We start from the raw sequence: 19885 nt of genomic DNA on the forward strand, positions 1-19885 counted from the left end.
ATTCGCAGTCTGAGACGCTCTCAGCAAAGACACCCGCATGTGCAAAAGCATCAAAACAAATTACACGTTCTAGCTGTATGTCATTCCAGAGTGATCATATTTTGATTTCCAAAAAGAGAACACAAATAACAGACATTAATAATCCCCGTTTAGTCTTTTATTCAAAGTTTATATGGACTGATAGAACGTGAAATGACGTGGATGCGTCAGTTTGCCCCGTCTCGGACATGTGTGCAATAATAAAATATTGCTCATTCGGCGTACAGACTGAAAATCGAAAATTGTAAAGCTTATTATTTTATTCATTTTATTTTTTTATGACTGTGGTCAAGCCCACTTCGTGCTTAAAAGCAGAGTTCAAGCTAGGCGCTAATGCCGACATGGCTGCCGTCCTCCGTGCCTCTTGCTCTTTGCTGACATAATTGCTGCATGAATTCCGATTTGGGAGTCTTGACTGTTCAGACCGCCAGTCACGTTCTGAAAAAATGTGACCCAGATCGGATTTGAACCACAAACGAAAGTGACTCGGATCGGATTTGAAATGGTCCACTTCTATGTGACTTGTCCCGTTCAGACCGTGAAGTTAATGCCTGACTCGAGTCGGAAAAACACAAAAAAATCGCATTCATGTATTAAGACCTGTAGTATGAACCTAGCTTCTTGACTTCTAAACAAGTTAGTCTATCGAGCTGAAGGGGAATATTGGAATGTGTTGCTTTCAACCTATCAAGCTGACTCCGCAAAATAGTGAACATAACATGTTTTCTCGTCAAACCGTGTGAAGGGAATGTGTTATTCAACCTTATCAAGCTGCAAGGTACAGCCTGACCGCAAAATCAAAAAGGGAGTAAGGATTCTCGAAGGCCGTAGGCCGTGCGAAACGTCTAAGGGAGATCCAAACATTCTCAGAAGCCGTGTGAAACTCGAACGGGAGGGGAAGTTACGAGGCGCGGTACTTGCTATAAAGAAGCGATGGCGACAAGTACAATTAGAGTCAGCTGCGGGTCTTCGCGCCGACGCCCAGCCTTGGTGTTTCTTTGCTCGCTTTACCGAGGACGCCCGGCTCTCCGTCCTTCCAGCACACGGTAATGAGATTTATGTTATTGCATGTAATCTATGAGCTGAAATACATTTGTTGCTTGTTTGCTTGTACACTTTATACTGTGGGTTAAATAAAATGTGCCGCTTGTTTAACGCAGTGAAGTGTTATTGTTTGCTGTCCATGTAAGTCGCCGACGATCCGCGATCCTGAAGTTAATAATAAGTCGTAGCAATTGATTATGAGTTGTGACTATTGTATTATTTGATACTGTAATTGATTATAAGCAGTGTCTACTTAAAGAATACTTGTCTGATTGGATATAACAGACAAGTTAACCCATAGTAGCCTGGTGATTGGGTATCAGCCTCGCTACTATTCATTTTCATTGATACTGTGATTGATCATAAGCAGTATCAGAATTGTTTCAAAACAATTTTGGCGTCACGGTGGACAGGATTTACGGAGAACTGCGACTTGGACATGGCTTGTTGTTTGAGTAAAAGTAAAACTTTGGATGAACCCGAAGGGGGTTTTGCTGACTGCGTCTCGGGGATGCCGGGGTGGGACAGTCATGAGTATAGAGAAATTGGGAATTCTGCTGACTGCGTCTCGGGAGTGCCGGGGTGGGACAGTCATGAGTATAGAGAAATTGGGAAATTGTTAACGCGGAATGGGGGACGCCCTGGTCCGTGGGTTAACATGACAACAGGGGCCAGCCCGACGTCAGTCAAAGATTTACTGACTCAGGTTGTGGTCCGAAAAAGAGCGCCTTTAGGGGGTGTACGAAAAATGATGTGGATTTGTGCAGAAGCATGGAAAGATCGTAACTCCTCGTTGGGAAAAAGAACTGTGGAATGGAATTGCGTCGTGTTTGCGCGGATGCGATGATCGTCCCGATACGTGGATTCGTTAGGGGATTGTACTACACATGACGTCAGATAAATAGGAATTTCTGTGGATCTGTGTTGACAGTTAGTTCGTCATTGACCTCAAATTGTATGTTTTTTATGTTTGGTCTGGTGTGAGCCACTGGTAGAATGTACGGTAATTCTGATTTGTATTTGAAATTGTGCTGTCCTGTATGATAAGCCATTGGGGATGGTTGTTATTGTGTGACTGAACGTGAGGCTGCGTCGCGTCATGATTCTTTTTTTTTGCGAGGCTCATGTGTGATAGTTGAACGTTTATTGTGTGTGTATAATTGTAGTTATTGTCGCGTGACTGATTATGATTTTTTGCGTGGGATCGTGTGTGAATAGCTGACCGTTTACTGCGCAAAATGGGAAGAAGGGAACGTTTTTCAACATGAGGAGTGCGGCCCTTCGGTGGCCCCTATTTGCAACATGGGGTCCTCGACGGCATTCGCTGGGTTTTTGCCCAAATTGATTATAAGGGGAGGTTGTAATTGCAGCTGGGAATATTCCAGCCTTTTCCTTATATTATTTAGGATAAAATTGAGAAACAAATTGGGAAAACAGGTAAAACAAAAATGATTTTGAAATGGAATTTCATTAGAGATGAGAATAGATTGTTGAGCTCCATTGAAACTTATAGAATGTTAAGGGTAATTAATTTAATTATCAACAAGCTCATGGATTAAACTGTGTTTAGACATTTGATTAACTGATTAATCGAATATGACTGAGGGTGGGGACAGCTGCATGCCAGCATCTGCCTGATCAACAGATGACGGTATTCCAGTTCCCGCCCAGAAGTTCAAAACAACAAGGATTATTGATAGTGTTGACAAATTATGTTAATGGGAACAGTGATAAAGAGATTATTCACCTTGATGTGGCTGTAACAGTTGAGGTGTGGTATTGGCAACTTAAGGGTTAATAATGTACACTTACTGTCATGAGTTGCTTTATTGGTAACTTGAACACTGTCATGAGTTGCTTTATTGACAACTTGAATTTGACTGTCATGAGTTGCTTTATTGATAATTTGAATTTGAAATTTTTTCTTAAGGAATTTTGAAGATACGAAATATTGTCTAGGCTTACGGCTTTTGGATCGCATGCTGATGGAATTTGGCTGTCTTTGTTCGGCTGTGATGTCAGTGGCTAATAGACAATTCTAGATTTTGTCGTCACGTGGAATAGTGGCCAATTTTGTAATGAGTGACCACGGCAAAATTTATAATGTATGTAATTACAGTAAATTACAAAAGACGGAATTGAACAATCTGAAGAGAGAAGTGAATATTGGCGCTTCGCCAAGTGGAAATAATTATAACGATTTTGACTTTGCGATGTTAGAAAGAAGGTGCTTTTTGTGCCATCAAAGGGTACATTTAGCCAGGGAATGTGAGTGGAAGACATACAGGACAACTTATAAGATTGCAGAAACCGCCGAGTTACCTGTTCGAGCTACTCCGGGTTTACCTAGATCTGGATTGTCACTTAAAGGGGTAACTATACTTGCTGGGGGTTATTGATGCTGATTATCAAGGCGAATTGGGGGTTGTAATATACAATTTGACTTCAGAACCGTTTATTGTGAAATCTGACGGGAAAAATTGATACAAAAATGTGTCTGGTCCGAAGCGTTTGAAATCTCTTCTGCTTCTTCCAGCCTGACAATTGATAATGTGATGTGGAGGCGGCTTATTGGGACATCTACTGGGAGATCGCTACGGCTCTGCATGGTGGAGGACGCTCGGGGAGTCCGGTGTCCAAGGAAGGTCGTCCCTGCTCCTCTGGACCCCCCCCCCCCTTGCACCCCAGGAGTCAACAATACAGGAAGGGTTCGCAGGGCTCCCATGGTGGCTGCAGGATGCCTCATCACGGTCACGTCTGAAACACCTGTCGGTCGGTCTGTGGCATCTCGACAACAAAACGTGTCACTCACGCAATGGCACTGAGTGGATGACCGAGGTCACGTCTGACCTATGGATCTCGAACAGCACGGAAGTTCGAGGGATCGGATGAATTGCTCCTGTTCCTTTGGATCCCCCTTCTGGTCCCTTCGCCCCCTTGTTTGCCCCCTTTGTCCCCAGATTGAAGAAAACGCACACGGAGATTCACTGGATCGTCTTGTTTCCCCCTTTCCCCACATGTGCCGCACGGAAACAGCGTGCATGGTACGACACCCTTCTGGGTGGAACCGGAACAGTGTTAAGCATCTCTAACACGATTGATGGAGAAGTCACCAGAACTATGTTGTCTAACACCGGAAGTGACATTGCGCACAAGACCGTAGGGCTTTGGATGCCCACATCTATCGCGCCTCATGAAGCGGCGTGTTTATTCTTAGCACAATTGTCATGGGATAAAGGGATGTGGGATGCAACACAAGAAGTATTAACACCTATAATTGATACATGTACACCTTTGACACAATCAGTGATAACTACGAAAATGCACTGGAAAGTTGTATTCCCTGTTTTTCCATCGTGTGCTCGGAGGAAGAGAGAATGGTATGACACATTGTTAGGGGGAACGGGAACGTTATTGGGGATATCTAATACCGTGGATAATGAAGTAACGCGATATAAATTAGCTGGGACCAGACAGGGAACTCATGATGCCTTACTAAAAGTAGGAATGTGGCTTCCTAATTCAATCGTGGGACAAAAAGAAAATGCTAAACTGTGGATAAATGTATTTAAAAGGGAATTAAACATGTGGAACGCCACTAGTGAAGTGTTAACCAACGTAACTAAACAGCTAAACTGGATCATATGTAGTATACAACACTTACATGCACAGGCGCAAAAAGAGCGTTTTGTACGAATGATGACTACAGGGAATTACCGGGAGTGGCGAAGTGTTTGGAATATATCCTCTGAGTTATGGTTACAGTTACATTCGGAATATACGATTTGTAATACGACCGAATGTAGGGGATATTGGACACAATACACAGTAACCTCAAACGTTACCGTATGTAAATTCCAGGTATTACCCGTAATAACTGAACTAGGCTATTGGTTTTTGCATATAGAAGGTGAATGGTTTAATTCGGGAACGAACCAAACCTTTAATACCGATCTTTGCGAGAACACAGATAAAGGACTAGCTTGTAAATTGCATCACGAATTTGTTAATCCTTGCTTAACAAAAGTAGACTTCGCCTTATGCGATTGGTCAAGGGAACCGAGTAGGGACATTTTGTGGCAGGTGGGACCACATACCCTTTGTGTGGCCACTGCCCAAAATCACTCCATGTTGCCAACGGTTCCATTTGTAGGATGCCTATGTAATGTTCGTTTCTTTCAGTGGGGAAACGGGACGTATTGGTTGACAAATTACACAGTTGCTAGCCGGTTTACGGCTGTGTAATGGGAAGTGTTACATACACCATGGCAAATCTCTTTGGAGCGTTTCAAATGCGCATTGGAACAATCCACTGAGATAAAGAAATTGATTAACTCACATGCGTCCAATGTTTCCCAGCTGATGGTATCAACATTAATGGCTAAAGGAGAAATTTTGCATGCTGCTAAAATTATTCAGCAACAATCTGCTCATCATTGGTGGGACATATTTACAGGATTATCACAAACTGCTAGAGTAACGCTGCTTCCACCAATGATTTTAGTCTTAATCGCTATTGCTTTAACTACGCTATGTAATATTGGAATTTGTTGCTATGTCAAACGTCTAGAGGACCAGGTTGCCCGGAAAATATTTCATCAGTTAGAATTATGAGGGTACTGGTAGAAACAATAGACTTAGACGGGGTAGATGCATGCGTAGTAACTATAACTACTGAAGAAGGGGGGCATATCCTGGACTACCAAGATATGAGGGGTGGATTCTTTTATCGCCGTATAGAGCGACACCCTGACCGTGTAAATATGCTTATAGCCGCGGTGTATGAAATAGTAACCGACATGCAGTAGGATTAATAAATTAGAGTTGATTTGGTTTAAAACACCAGGAGTGGAATGTAATGTTGTTTTTAACCTCATCAACTAACATCAAGCTGCAAGGTAACATAAATCGGAATGTGTTAAGTTTGCACAAGGCCTAATTAATTAATCAGGACTCGGCTTGATGTGGTTGAAAGCACCAGGAGTGGAATGAAGGGGAATATTGGAATGTGTTGCTTTCAACCTATCAAGCTGACTCCGCAAAATAGTGAACATAACATGTTTTCTCGTCAAACCGTGTGAAGGGAATGTGTTATTCAACCTTATCAAGCTGCAAGGTACAGCCTGACCGCAAAATCAAAAAGGGAGTAAGGATTCTCGAAGGCCGTAGGCCGTGCGAAACGTCTAAGGGAGATCCAAACATTCTCAGAAGCCGTGTGAAACTCGAACGGGAGGGGAAGTTACGAGGCGCGGTACTTGCTATAAAGAAGCGATGGCGACAAGTACAATTAGAGTCAGCTGCGGGTCTTCGCGCCGACGCCCAGCCTTGGTGTTTCTTTGCTCGCTTTACCGAGGACGCCCGGCTCTCCGTCCTTCCAGCACACGGTAATGAGATTTATGTTATTGCATGTAATCTATGAGCTGAAATACATTTGTTGCTTGTTTGCTTGTACACTTTATACTGTGGGTTAAATAAAATGTGCCGCTTGTTTAACGCAGTGAAGTGTTATTGTTTGCTGTCCATGTAAGTCGCCGACGATCCGCGATCCTGAAGTTAATAATAAGTCGTAGCAATTGATTATGAGTTGTGACTATTGTATTATTTGATACTGTAATTGATTATAAGCAGTGTCTACTTAAAGAATACTTGTCTGATTGGATATAACAGACAAGTTAACCCATAGTAGCCTGGTGATTGGGTATCAGCCTCGCTACTATTCATTTTCATTGATACTGTGATTGATCATAAGCAGTATCAGAATTGTTTCAAAACACGAGCGTTAATAAAATGGCCGGTGTATTCGAGTGATCTGCCATGCATGAAAGTAAATCAAATCAAAATTTGTTGCATAACAACAACTCTGTGACAAGGACGTCTGACATTTTCATTTCAGAGCTTAGCTCGCTGTCTAGCTAGGACTTATCTCCAAAGTCTTGGCGAGGACAGTACAATGACGTATAATACATGTTTTTGGACAGATATTTTGAGATTTAGGGAGTATTTAGGGGTACTTAAAGGGTTCATTCCGAATTACGCGGTAAGTCGGGTTACGTTCCCAGCGTAGGAACGGAACTCGTTCGGAACAACCCGCGGACTACATGTATTTCACTTTGTGTTATTTTGAAAGTGTAAATGATGGAAACTTTTTTTTTTACATATTGTAAGAATGTCTCATCTAAAATTTTCATCCTTTTGGAAATGTTTTCCAACTTTCCTTGACTTATTCATTCAAATGAATTCAATTTTTCTAATCTTTTTTTTCCCTACAGAATGGCCAACCATTTGATCCCCGCTGTGAAATAGCATTCCAAGTTTGGTGTAGCTGCCCTAGATCAACACAAAGGGACAAAAATGACCATTTAACAAAACCACTTAAATACCCACCTGAATAACAGAGCCCACTTTTTTAGTAGAGTTTCATTGTACTGGTCTCGGACCTCAAACAGCAGGTCAAATAGCCGATTCACAGAGAAACCAAAACCCTTTATGAACATATGGAAAATAAATAAACAAACAACAACGACAAAAAAATCAGTCCCAATTTGAATGAATTAGTTGGGAAATAAAATAACCTGTAGTGTGTCTGCAAAGATGACAATTAGGTTCTTCAGCTCCAGGACCAGGTCTGGATCCTCGCAGTAAGACTGAGAGGGGAAAAAAAGGAACCATAAATTATTTGTATGATCTCAATGATTGAATGATTGCTACAAATATGGCATTAAAAGCAAAAAACACTTTAATATCAGGCTTACATCGAGTGGAGTGATTTTTTGTATTGCATTATTTTTGTTTAGCATTGTACCATATTTTCTGCACTATAGGGCACATCGGATCCTATTTTAAAACTGTTTTCATATATGGGGCGCACCGCATTATAAGGCGCAGTAGTAGTAGTTGTTGGGTTTGCATTATCATACATGTCAAGTTGTACAGTTTCGGCGTAATTTGCACAAGTAAGCACTGATTTTTAAATGTGTACGGCGTACGTTCAAAATCTGAACGTTTTTCGTGCATTACGTTTTTTTTTCCGTTCGGATTTTGTCACCGTTTTGGGAACCAGACAAAGTGCGTTACTCCGTTGGTTGAATTACATGAGAAAAGTCAGAGACACGGGGAGAGAAGAGCAGGGAGTGGGAAGGAGGGAAGAGTGTTGTGACGCTGTTGCAAACGCGATACTAGGCTAGGTGGCTCCAATATTTCCTGACTGTAGCCGACAGCCTACAATCTACGCCCACTTGAGGCTACACTAGATATCACATGCATATAGAACTATATGCGAAATGACAGACTCAGCGGTGTTAGTAAACAGCCGCCATTTTAAAGCAGTAAACTTCTCAGAAAGGCCCTGTTGTAGTGAACCTCCCTAGCGAACCTAAGTAACTTTTTATCAAAAATACTCCTAAGTCGGCAAAATCTTTACTTGAATCTATCTTTAAATGATGAAAGTTTTAAAACTGTCGAAAGTAGACATGAGGGAAATAATGCAAAAACGGGAGCAATTTAACAACTTTAACAGTTGACTCACAACATAAAATGCCTTCCAAACATAGCAAAGGTTACTATGTTTTATGTTTTGTTGTTTTGAAAAAAAAAAAAAAAAAAAAGGAAAAAATACATGAAAAGTAATATCAGTTACATTGCCAAGTAACTAATTACTCTTACATTCAGGTAACTGAGTTACTAACTCAATTACTTTTTGGGAGAAGTAATTTGTAACTGTAATCAATAACTTTTTTAAAGTAAGATTAACAACACTGGTCATAAAGATGAAGTGTGCAGAATGAAAAGTGACGAAAGCGGCGATTTTTTTCTTTTTTCTCTGACTCAAAGATTGCATCGGTAAGTTCATTTTTATCAATTTACCTTTTTTAATTTGTAATTGGACACACTAACGAACTACCTTCAAGTCAAACTGAATTGCAAGCTGAAGTGCAGCCATCAAAAGACAAACAAAAGTCACTGTTAAATTTTCGTAATCATGATGTAGATGAAGATTTTGATTGTTCTTTGATTGCACCAGGTTATATGTGACAATATTACCAATAAATCCATATTATTTAAAAACTGAGTTTTATTTTTGTTTCATATTGCATATAAAACACTGTAAGATCAGTCACCAATTTGTAAGGGCATACGTCACTATTTGAAAGATTGCCAAAGGCCTCGGGTTGACAGGTATGTCATTATGCATCCACTAGATGCATCTGCGTTAAAGGGAATGTCATGCCATCATTAACTCATATTGATAAATTTATGAGGCGCATCGGATTATAAGGCGCACTATCGGCTTTTGAGAAAATTTAAGGCTTTAACATGCGCCTTATAGTGCGTAAAATACGGTAAACATGAGCCACATGAGTTAAGATCCATAATTCGATGACTTAATTTCCAACACAGATAGTCCCCGGTTTACGAATGAGTTCCGCTCCTACGCTGGCGACGTAACCCCAATTTCCGCTTAAATCGGAATTAACCCTTTAAGTACAACTAAAGATCCCCTGAACTCAAAATAATTATCCAAAAACATGTATTATACATCATTGTACTGCCCTCACAAAGACGTTGGAGCTACCTAGTTAGACATTGAGCTAAGGTGTAGTCTTCCCCCACTTTACTCGGCTGTTTGATTTCTTCGTGGGAGCAAAAGCGCTCTTCATCGTGTGTGCACTTGTGCTCTTCTTCGTGTGCACATATACTTTCGTCTTCGTGTGTACATGCACTCTTACTCGTGTGGGCAAGTACTACCTGCTCTACGCTACTCGTGCAAAATAAAAGCACACAAAACAAAAGTCAACATTATAATCAGTCATATTAATAATATAAAAGAAAAAATTTGATACTGTGAGGTACAATAAGGGACTGTTGTGTACTGTGACTATATATATAAAAAAAAATGAAGACAAAAAGGCGGATGAGACTCCTGCGTCAAAGTCAAAATCAGGTAAGTCGGGTACGTCGTAACCTAGTGACTACCTGTACAAGGAGTGTAAAGATACAAAATTTCACAATTCAAATTGTATCACGATTCTTTATCCACTTCTTTTTTTTTTTTTTTATATGAAAAGTATTTTGCTTAAATTAAAGTACAGTGGTCCCTCGTTTTTCGCTGTTAATGGGGACCAGAACCCGCCGCGATAAGTGAAAATCCATGAAGTAGCGAGCCTCCCTGACCCCAACCCAAAAAACAAAACAAAAAAAATATTTATATCTTTATATATATATATATATATATATATATATATATATATTTTTTTTTTTTTTTTTCTCAATGTATTAATTCAGATTTAGCAATGGAAATAAATACAGATAAGACATGCTCTTTTCATTTTTTCCCCCAAAGTATAATTTGAAATATATATATATTATATTATATTATATTATATTATATTATATTATATATTATTTATTTTTATAATTGTGTTTTAAACATGTTACTGTCCCACCGAATTATTTTTAAACAAGAATAAAGTCGAAAAATGCTTGTCTTTATTAAATGCTTCATTGAATGAGTCCACTCAAATCCATTCAAGGTCAAGGGACTACCTGTACCAATATCTTTGCAAACCTAATTTAGAAAATAAACCCCACTCTAAGATCAACTAAACTGTTCACAAAATAAAAAGCTACGAAAATTTGAAGTCGCAAAAACATTTACCAGATGCTCTACCAGACATCAAAGTTCAAAACTTGGATGTGTTACCATTAGAAACATGTAAATTCCTCACTTTTTTTTACTGGTCAAGAGAGATTTACGAGCTTTAAAGTAGCACAATAGAGTTCCCCAACCCTGATTCAAGGATGCTGTCAAACACGGGAGTGTGTAAATCAACCAGAAGAATGAACAAAGCCTGTGAATTGACAGGAAGAAGCACTTGTATGATTGACTCTGTTTACTCAGACACTAACATGGAGACAAAAAACAAATTGCCAAGAGCAGTGCTTCTCAATTATTTTCTGTTACGCCCCCCTCCAAGAAAACGTTAACATTTTGTGCCCGCCCAACTCTTTGCCGCCACTGTAAATAGTATAACTTATCTATAAATTATTATTATTATAACAAGTACACTTCTGCATAACATTGTGTCCTTTTTAATATTTAAGAAAAAATGTAATATAGAACAATTTCCAAAAAAGTAACTTTGTTAAAATTGTTTTGTTTGTAACAGAAAAGACCAAGCGCATAAATTTGCCTGAATTAAAATAGATGTCAAAAATAAATAAATAAATAAATAAATAAGCAACTACAGTGATCCCTCGTTTTTCATGGTTAATGGGGACCACAACCCACCACGATAAGTGAAAAACTGCGAATTAGCACACCAAAAAAAAAAAAAAAAAAAATTTGTTTTTTGTGTGTATTCAATGTATTTATTCAGATGTTTTTTTTTTCACTTTTTTCCCAAGGTATAATTAAAAAAATATATATATATTATATATATGTATGTATATAAATGGATTTTAAGCACTTCAAATCTTGTGCCGTTTATTGCCGCCAACAAACGACTGCCTTGAACATCGCTACACACACACACACATTGATTCCAACGCGCACTTCCTTATCCCCCCGGCACCGCAATGCGCACACAGAGCCTGTCTTTTCCAATGCAGCACTTCATTGAGTGGGTCCACTCAAATCTTCTCACTTACACAAATTGAGTTGCCACAGCAACTGTTTAACAAGTTAAACGATGATTGATATATACGCCGCTTTGAAGTTGGCAGGTCAGACTTGAGATCAGACCTAGACATCTGTCAACATCGTTAACTTTAATAAGCAACTCCAGTGCACGTGCACTGCCTGCCTGGGGAACAAAGAGCAGGGAGCGAGAGCTAGACTAAACGATCTGCTGGGATAACTCATCTGTATTTTTTTTTTTTTTTTTTATTAAAAAAAAAATAATAATTTTTTTAAAAAAAACACTCGACGGACTGAGGGCGCAAAGTTTGAAGTGCGAAGTAGCGAGGGATCACTGTACAGCCAAACTGTAAAAATACACTCAAGGTACATTTTTTGACCATTTGATTCTGAAAAATAAAATGTAATCAAATCAATAAATACTAATAAATTCAAGCTGATTAGCAACATCAACTCATGAGGACAATATGCCAAACAATCTGACCGAAAAAAAAACAAAAATGAATAGAACAAAAACGACACTGTCATTGGACAGAGGGACAGTTTTAATTTTTGCTGCAGGCAGTATCAGCTCCTTTGCCATGGTGTGGTGTTATTTTGCACTGAGCAACTTGGTATGCCACCTTATATGATGCTAATAGTGCTCGTTGGTTTACTGAGGTAACACTGACAAAGCGGGACGATTGTTGGTAATATTTGACATGTTTTTGCTGAAAAAAAAAAATCAAGTGGCTTAACAATGTAATTGGGGTCTAATGACTTTAAGTGACATTTTAATTGATTTGCCTTCCAGCTGTCCGCTGCAAACACCTTTAGACACAGTAAACGGACTGGTCTTTCCTTGGCTCCCGCTGTATTAAAAGTCAAAGCCAAACGCTAAATACGCTTTATCATATTTCCTCGTCTTAGTTGTTCATATCTCCAGTGCTCTTGTGCTGTGTGCTCTTCTTTGGTATAAAAATACTACTCCGAACATGAGAGCGCCACTGCCACCCACTGAGTGGATGTGCAATTACACTTTAGTTTAGTACCCGAGGTCACATGCGCCACCCCCGGCATCGCTCTGCCCACTATTTGAGAAATACTGGCCTAGAGAGTGTAGAAGTGTCAAATTAAAAGCACAGGTAATGCGACATGTTTATTTTGTTAGCCATGATGACAAAAAAAAATATTTCAAGTGTTGCATCCCATAGATGTGACAGTTGAACTTTATCTACAGAGCTACTTTTATTCTTGTGGTTTTACCATGCAATAATTGTAAATGTAGAGCTTTCTCTGTGTACCCCCAGAAAAAGGGCTGGCAGTAGGGGGGTGACCTGGGGCTTTTGTCAAACTCACCCCACACTGTGCAGCCCATTCTCTGCCCAGTTATGGCCAGTTAGCATAATCCTCCTAGTAATTTACAAGTGACTAGAGCTTTGTAGTCAGGAATATGCCATCTTGATCTGCTGTTATTGTTGCAATCTGTCTCTCATTAAGGCTCCAATGACCTCCTCTTTGACAGTTTGTGTTTTGACCCTTCCCTTGAGAGTGACATCATTAGCGTGTTTGTGGGTGTGCTGACCTCTGCAGTGTTTTTGTTTGTGAGCAGGGAAAAAGGCCAGTGAAAAAGAAGCTTCTTCTAGGAGAACTAGACTAACAGCAGGCTATTATTGCTATTGACTCTGGATTATTTTATTCGGATTCACAATCAACCCCTGCTGGTGTGTTGGCGTGTGTGCATGTGTGCGTGACTGGAAGCCTACAGAGTGTGTGCGAAGCACAGCGATGATCTTTGACAGGGCCATGTTCCATAGTTCATCAGTGAAAGCTCTGGTCACCAACCCTTGAGTTGCATGGAGAATATGGTCCTCGACAACAAAGAACCTGTTGTGGATAGACAAAAGTAATGAAGATTACTTAAAATATGATCAAAAGGGCATTTGGCTGTTCATTTAGTTTGGAGTCCCTAAAGGGACATCGACAGAAATAAAATAAATTCAAACCATCTGGTGCACACCAGAAACAATCTGGTAAACATTAGCATTATATAGCATTTAAGCTAGCGAACCGTTGCTATGCAAGTTAGCAAATTGCTCTTTTGCGGTACTTAGATCCTCATTTATTTATTTTTTTCCTTCAAAGATCATATGCGTAAAAATTCCGCCGCCGACACGTACGGTGTTAAACACAGAGCCCGACGCTTTTTAAATCTAGGCAAAGTGGCTTTTAAGACCAGGTTTTGGACAGGTTTGCTCCCAATTTACAGCCTTAATAGTAATAATAATAATAATACATTTTATTTGAAGGCGCCTTTCTGGCAGTAAAAGTCGCCATGCAATCATTGAAAAAAACATTTAAACAAATTAAAGATTAAAAACAGTAAAACTAATAAAGTACAGAAGATTTAGGGCAAATTTAAAATACTAAAGAGATGTAAATACAACATAAAAATACGAATAGATAAAAAAAAAGTAGCAGGAAACTAAAACAGGATTAGGGATTATTATTGACAAGCGAGTCTGAATAGGTGAGTTTTGAGTTTGGATTGAAAAAGGGGGAACCATTAATCAATTTCTTTTAACTGCTAGTCCTCGATCTGATGGAAGGAGGAACTGGTTTGCTCAGTGGAAGGTTGACTCTAGGGCTGCAGCTATCGATTATTTTAGTAGTCGATTAATCGGTGAACTAGTTAGTTCGAATAATCCGATAAGGAACAAAAAAAATTAAAATAGCTGAGCTGACCACCAAATAGTATAAATAAATAAATAAGGATCTATGTACAACAAAAGAACAATTGGCTAACTTACATAGCAAAAGTCCACAAGCTTAAATGGTATGAGACACTAAAGTTCTTTTTTTTTTTTTTTTTTTTTTTATACAATGCTGTTAACAAATGGTTCAGACAAATTCCAACAAAAAATGGCTAAATATACTTTTAAACTAAATTACAAATGCATAAAAAAAAAAACATTAGCTCAAACAAAAACTTAGCTAAGTTCGTTTTAACAGGTAGCAGCTGGATTCAGCCATGTGAAATGAGGCAGACTAGAGGGCAGTGTATCCACCCAAATCAATAAAACTTAATGCAAACACTTTCAAAACAAACCATTGCAACGCCACCTTAATTAAACGAGTAGTCGAAGTAGCAAAATCTAATCCGAATCTTTTTTTCTAATCGAATACGTAATAGTTAATCGATTAATCGTTGTAGCACTAGTTGACTCGCACTTCATATGAGGGAATACAACACACCAATGGGCAGCATGGTCACAAATTATCACCTGTTTTTAATTTCGAAGAATTCTGAACAGGGTTTTGCGAAATTATTAGTTTGCTATCTTAGATATATCGGTTTTGAATTTAAAAAAAAAAAAAAAAAAGCTTTATTATCTAATTCCGAAGCGTTCGGTGAATCTTGTGGGGTTCAGTTAAGAACCACTGGACTAGAGGTTGACTAGAAGTATCTTTGGGATTGACCAATCGACCGCAATTGACATATTGGGTACCTCTTAGCTTTTACATGAAATCAGTTGCCAAAATGCAATGTAATTATTAGAAGGGAAAGAAAGACAACTTACCCTACAATTTGATTAAAGTATCTTCTATAGCCCTCCACCGTTTCATGCTAGACACAAAGAAATAGGGACAAAGTTAAGTCAATAAAAATTGTAAAAATGGGTAGCAAATAAATGACATGCATTGGTACCAAAATTTATGAGTTGAATTTATACAATCACCAATCTTGTATCTCAATTCACTGTATATTCTAAGTTGAAATAACATTATCCACCAGGACTAACACTTTTGAGAAAGTGTGGAAATTAGAGGTCGACCAATATATGGACTTTTTTCCAACATCGGCTATTAGGCTGATTAACAAATAAAATAAGCTGATAAAAAAAGGATTTTGAACTGGTATCTGTGTGGGCAACTGTGGCCACCACTTACTGACGGTAGGACCACGGAAGGACCCTACAGCAGCTTCAAAGAAGGCTACTACAGGAAACTTCAGGCTTGCCTGTTTTGTAAATTTTTCGAAGATTTTTTTTTTTTTTTTTATCTTGCATGAGAGAATATGCGATGTTGCTGTAGCCTTTAAAGCTATTCACTGAGTGAGCCTTACAGCCTAAATGTAACTCGTCACTTTAGCATAGCATTTACCTAATCATTAGCTTTAGCATTGCGAGCATTTTCTTAAACCAATCTGATTGGTATAACGAAGTCATGTGATTATTGTTGCTATGTCTCATTGGTGAAAGTGGTTGAGCCACTGTGCTGGTAAAAATAAGGTCAAATCTAATATGTAGAATAAACAGGAAACAACTCAGATGTAGCCCAAAGTAATGGAGTAGGAGTAGCATTTCTTTTTGACAAATCTACTCAAGTAAAAAGTAAGGCTTAGTAAAACAACTCTTAGATTTTTTTCTCAAAAAGTTACTCAAGTAAATGTAACTGAGTAAATGCAAAGTGGTACTACCCACCTCTGGTAAAATGTTTCAAAGTTGTGTGTTTATAATTCAGATAGATATCCAGTTATATTTAGTCTGATTATGCATCTGCTGTACCTTAATTCTTAAAAAATATCAGTCTTGGAGATGCATGGCTGTGCATTTACATGTTTCAATACCAAATCGTGTAGCATTGCACATCGCTAACTTTCGATTCTTACTCACCATGTTAGCCTGTGGCTGCAGAACTAGCCTAGCCTGCTTTTTCCTCTGCTTCCTGTAGTAATTCTCAAATGTTTCTCGGTCTCCCTGTTTCACACAAATATAAAGGATTTTCATAACTTTTGGGACAATCACAAGAGGCAAAAAAAAAAAAAAAAAAACTTCATGATTTTGCAAAAAAAAAAAAAAAATAACGTGAGAGCCATTATTAAAAGATTTGGCGCTACCCAAGAAAAGGAAATTGCGATTGAGTAACATACCAGCACAGCATAAATGTGTAAACACCTGTAAACAGGTGAGAAATCCACAAGATCCTGAGCTGTAAGAATCTGTGAAGATAAAAGGACAATTAAAATTTGTTTTTGTTTTTTTTCTTCTGTACGCGCCACCAAACATGAGATGCACTTTATTACAGACATTAAACTAATCTCCTACAGGACACTTACATAATTACAGAAATTACAATACAGTGGTACCTCGACATATGATCGCATTGGCATATGATCCTTTCAACAAACGACTTAATTTTTGACTTGTCATTTGTCTCGATATTTGACGACACACTCGAAATACGATTTATTACAGTGTTGCAATTTCATTGTTTTGCAGCAAGACATTTCATTTATTTCATTTCATTGTATTCATTTATTTCAAGCCATGACTGTCCTTGTCAAGACAGCAAATGTATACAGCTCATATTATCATATAACAAAAAAAGAGCAGCAAAACAAACTTAGCAACATTGCTACATCAACTACATGCCTGAAAAGGAGCGGGAAGAAGAATGAATTAAATACATATGAGAGGTACCACTGTATTTACAGATTTACACAGTGAATGTTACCTATTTTCTGCCTGTCATGCTTTTTTTTTTTTTTTTCATTATGCAAAGTATGTGGTCATGAGATTCGCCTGACACTTCTCAGACACAGTATAGTACTGACTGTATTCTGAATAATATGTCATTCTGTCCTTTATTTGTAGACTTCTGTACCTATTACAACGTGAAAAGGGCAGAGTGTCATTACCTCCTCATCAGCATCGTCCTCATCTTCTGCGTCATCGTCCATCATGAGACTGGTGTGCGTGTGTGTTTGCCCATTGAGAGAGTACAAAGGCTTAGTGTAGTGGCCCACATTGGCCTGCTTTGCTACTGCACTGTTAAAGGTTCTGTGTTGTTGTGCCTGGATACGACACAAAAATATCAATGACACAACTGATTCAAAGATTCTGAGGTATGATTAATAACACAAACCCAAGAACCTGTCTCATTGCGGTGTCTCCAACTTTATCTGAGTGTTTTCTTATGCTCTCAAGGAAGTCCTTTAAGTCAGACATGGAGATCTCCTTAATCTCCTCCCTCAGCCTGGGCAGGTTTTCAGCCATGATCTGACAGAACCTGTATTGGCTTACCCTGCATGAGACAAAATACAATTTAAAAAAAGGAGCAGTACATTTCACGGAAAGCATCCACTGAAAATACTAGTGTCCGTCTATAACTCAAAATGCCTGTGCATAGCAAACAAAGAGACTGCTTCCAAGAAGTGACGCATGCACACCAGTCACCAGCCCGTATGGAAAAGCTGGTCTATATTTAAATGACCAAAACCTGTTCTTCTCCTTGATATAATGATTTTGCTTAAAGGCCCGTCAATATATCAGCTGGCCAATAGAGTGCTGGCCAAAAGTATTGTCACCCCTGCCCAACTGTCAGATAATGCTCAATTTCTCCCAGAAAATGATTGCAATAACAAATGCTTTGGTAGTAATATATTCATTTATTTTGCTTGCAATGAAAAAACACAAAAGACAATGGGGGAAAAAAATGAAATCATCATCATTTTACACAAAACTCCAAAAACGGGCTGGACAAAAGTATTGGCACCCTCAGCCGAATACTTGGTAGCACAACCTTTACACAAAATAACTGCGAACAACCGCTTTCAGTATCCATCAATGAGTTTCTTACAATGCTCTGCTGGAATTTTGGACCATTCTTCTTTGGCCAACTGCTCCACCTCTCTGAGATTTGAAGGGTGCCTTCTCCAAACTGCCATTTTCAGATCTCTCCACAGGTGTTCTATGGGATTCAGGTCTGGACTCATTGCCGACCACTTTACAAGTCACCAGTGCTGTTTCTCAAACTACTCTCTAGTGCTTTTTGAAGTGTGTTTTGGGTCATTGTCCAGGTGGAAGACCCATGACCTCTGAGGGAGACCCAGGGAGACTTCATAATGTCATGCACACGGTCAAGCAGTCCATTGCTAAACATCAGGGAACGTCCACCATGTTTGACTGTGTTCTTTTCTTTGAAGGCCTAGTTTTTTTCCCTGTAAACATTATATTGATGCCTTTTCCCAAAAAGCTCGACTTTTGTCTCATCTGACCAGAGAACATTCTTCCAAAACATTTTTGGCTTTCTCAGGTTAACTCCAGCCTGGCTTTTTAATGTCTCTCGGTCAGAAGTGGGTTCTTCTTGGGTATCCTACCATAGCGTCCCTTTTCTTTCAGATGCGGACGCATAGTACGGGTTGACACTGTTGTACCCTCGGACTGCAGCACAGCTTGAACTTGTTTGGATGTTAGTCGAGGTTCTTCATCCACCATCCGCACATCCGTTAGCCACAGTGCCATGGGCTTTACACTCATTGATGACACTGCGCACAGTAGACACAGGAACATTCAGGTCTTTGGACATGGACTTTTAGCCTTGAGATTGCCCATTGATTTTTCACAATTTTGCTTCTCAAGTCCTCAGACAGTTCTTTGTTCTTCTTTCTTTTCTCCATGCTCAATGTGGTACACACAAGGACACAGGATAGAGGTTAACTCAACTTTAATCCATTTTAACTGGCTGCACGTGTGATTTAGTTATTGCCACCACCTGTAATGTGCCACAGGTAAGTAACAGGTGCTGTTAATTACACAAATTAGAGAAGCATCACATGATTTTTCAAAGGGTGCCAATACTTTTGTCCGGCACATTTTTGGAGTTTTGTGTAAAATTATAATGATTTAATTTTCCCCATTCTCTTTTGTGTTTTTTCATTGCAAGCAAAATAAATTAAGAGGGGTGCCAATACTTTTGGCCAGCAATGTAAATGATGAACTAAAACATTGGGTAAAAACTATGAGTTAAAATTAAGAACAGCTAATCGTTTGTGTTCAACTATGCCATAGTGTGTCGTTTGAGAATGACAAATGAACAAATCGTTTGAGTGAACATACTGAAGGGAATCACTTAATGAACATTTGTCTCTTTCTCAGTTCAGTTGAGCTCAACCACAAGCTTGTGCCGCAAGGGAACTTGGGGGAACAGTACCAGCTCACTTCAGAGAAATAATATATTGTCTGGGTGTGTGACAAAACATCGAAAAGGTGATTTTTCGTGACTACTATTTTCGGGGCATTTACAGGTCACTTACTGTTAATTTTAGGGCATTTACAGGTCACTTTCTGTTAAATTTGAGTAACTGCCTATTCATTCGTGGGTCACGTCCTGTTCTGTAACTCA

The 19885-nt window shown here is 39.0% G+C and overlaps 1 protein-coding gene across 4 annotated transcripts in view; it reads right to left on the minus strand.

Moving 5' to 3' along the window:
• The window catches only part of exoc6 (exocyst complex component 6), a 116213-nt gene that overhangs the window by 58169 nt on the left and 38159 nt on the right, over positions 1-19885 (minus strand). For all 4 annotated transcript variants that reach the window (XM_057825481.1, XM_057825480.1, XM_057825483.1 and 1 more), the window contains exons 7-14: positions 17635-17785; positions 17400-17555; positions 16632-16700; positions 16375-16458; positions 15280-15326; positions 13465-13585; positions 7656-7727; positions 7468-7565 (exon numbers count right to left, since the gene is read on the minus strand). In XM_057825481.1, the coding sequence (XP_057681464.1) occupies positions 7468-7565; positions 7656-7727; positions 13465-13585; positions 15280-15326; positions 16375-16458; positions 16632-16700; positions 17400-17555; positions 17635-17785 (798 nt within the window). The remainder of the gene's footprint in view (positions 1-7467; positions 7566-7655; positions 7728-13464; positions 13586-15279; positions 15327-16374; positions 16459-16631; positions 16701-17399; positions 17556-17634; positions 17786-19885) is intronic.

Source organism: Corythoichthys intestinalis, chromosome 21 (genome assembly GCF_030265065.1).
Source record: "Corythoichthys intestinalis isolate RoL2023-P3 chromosome 21, ASM3026506v1, whole genome shotgun sequence".
Taxonomy (NCBI): Eukaryota; Metazoa; Chordata; class Actinopteri; order Syngnathiformes; family Syngnathidae; genus Corythoichthys; species Corythoichthys intestinalis.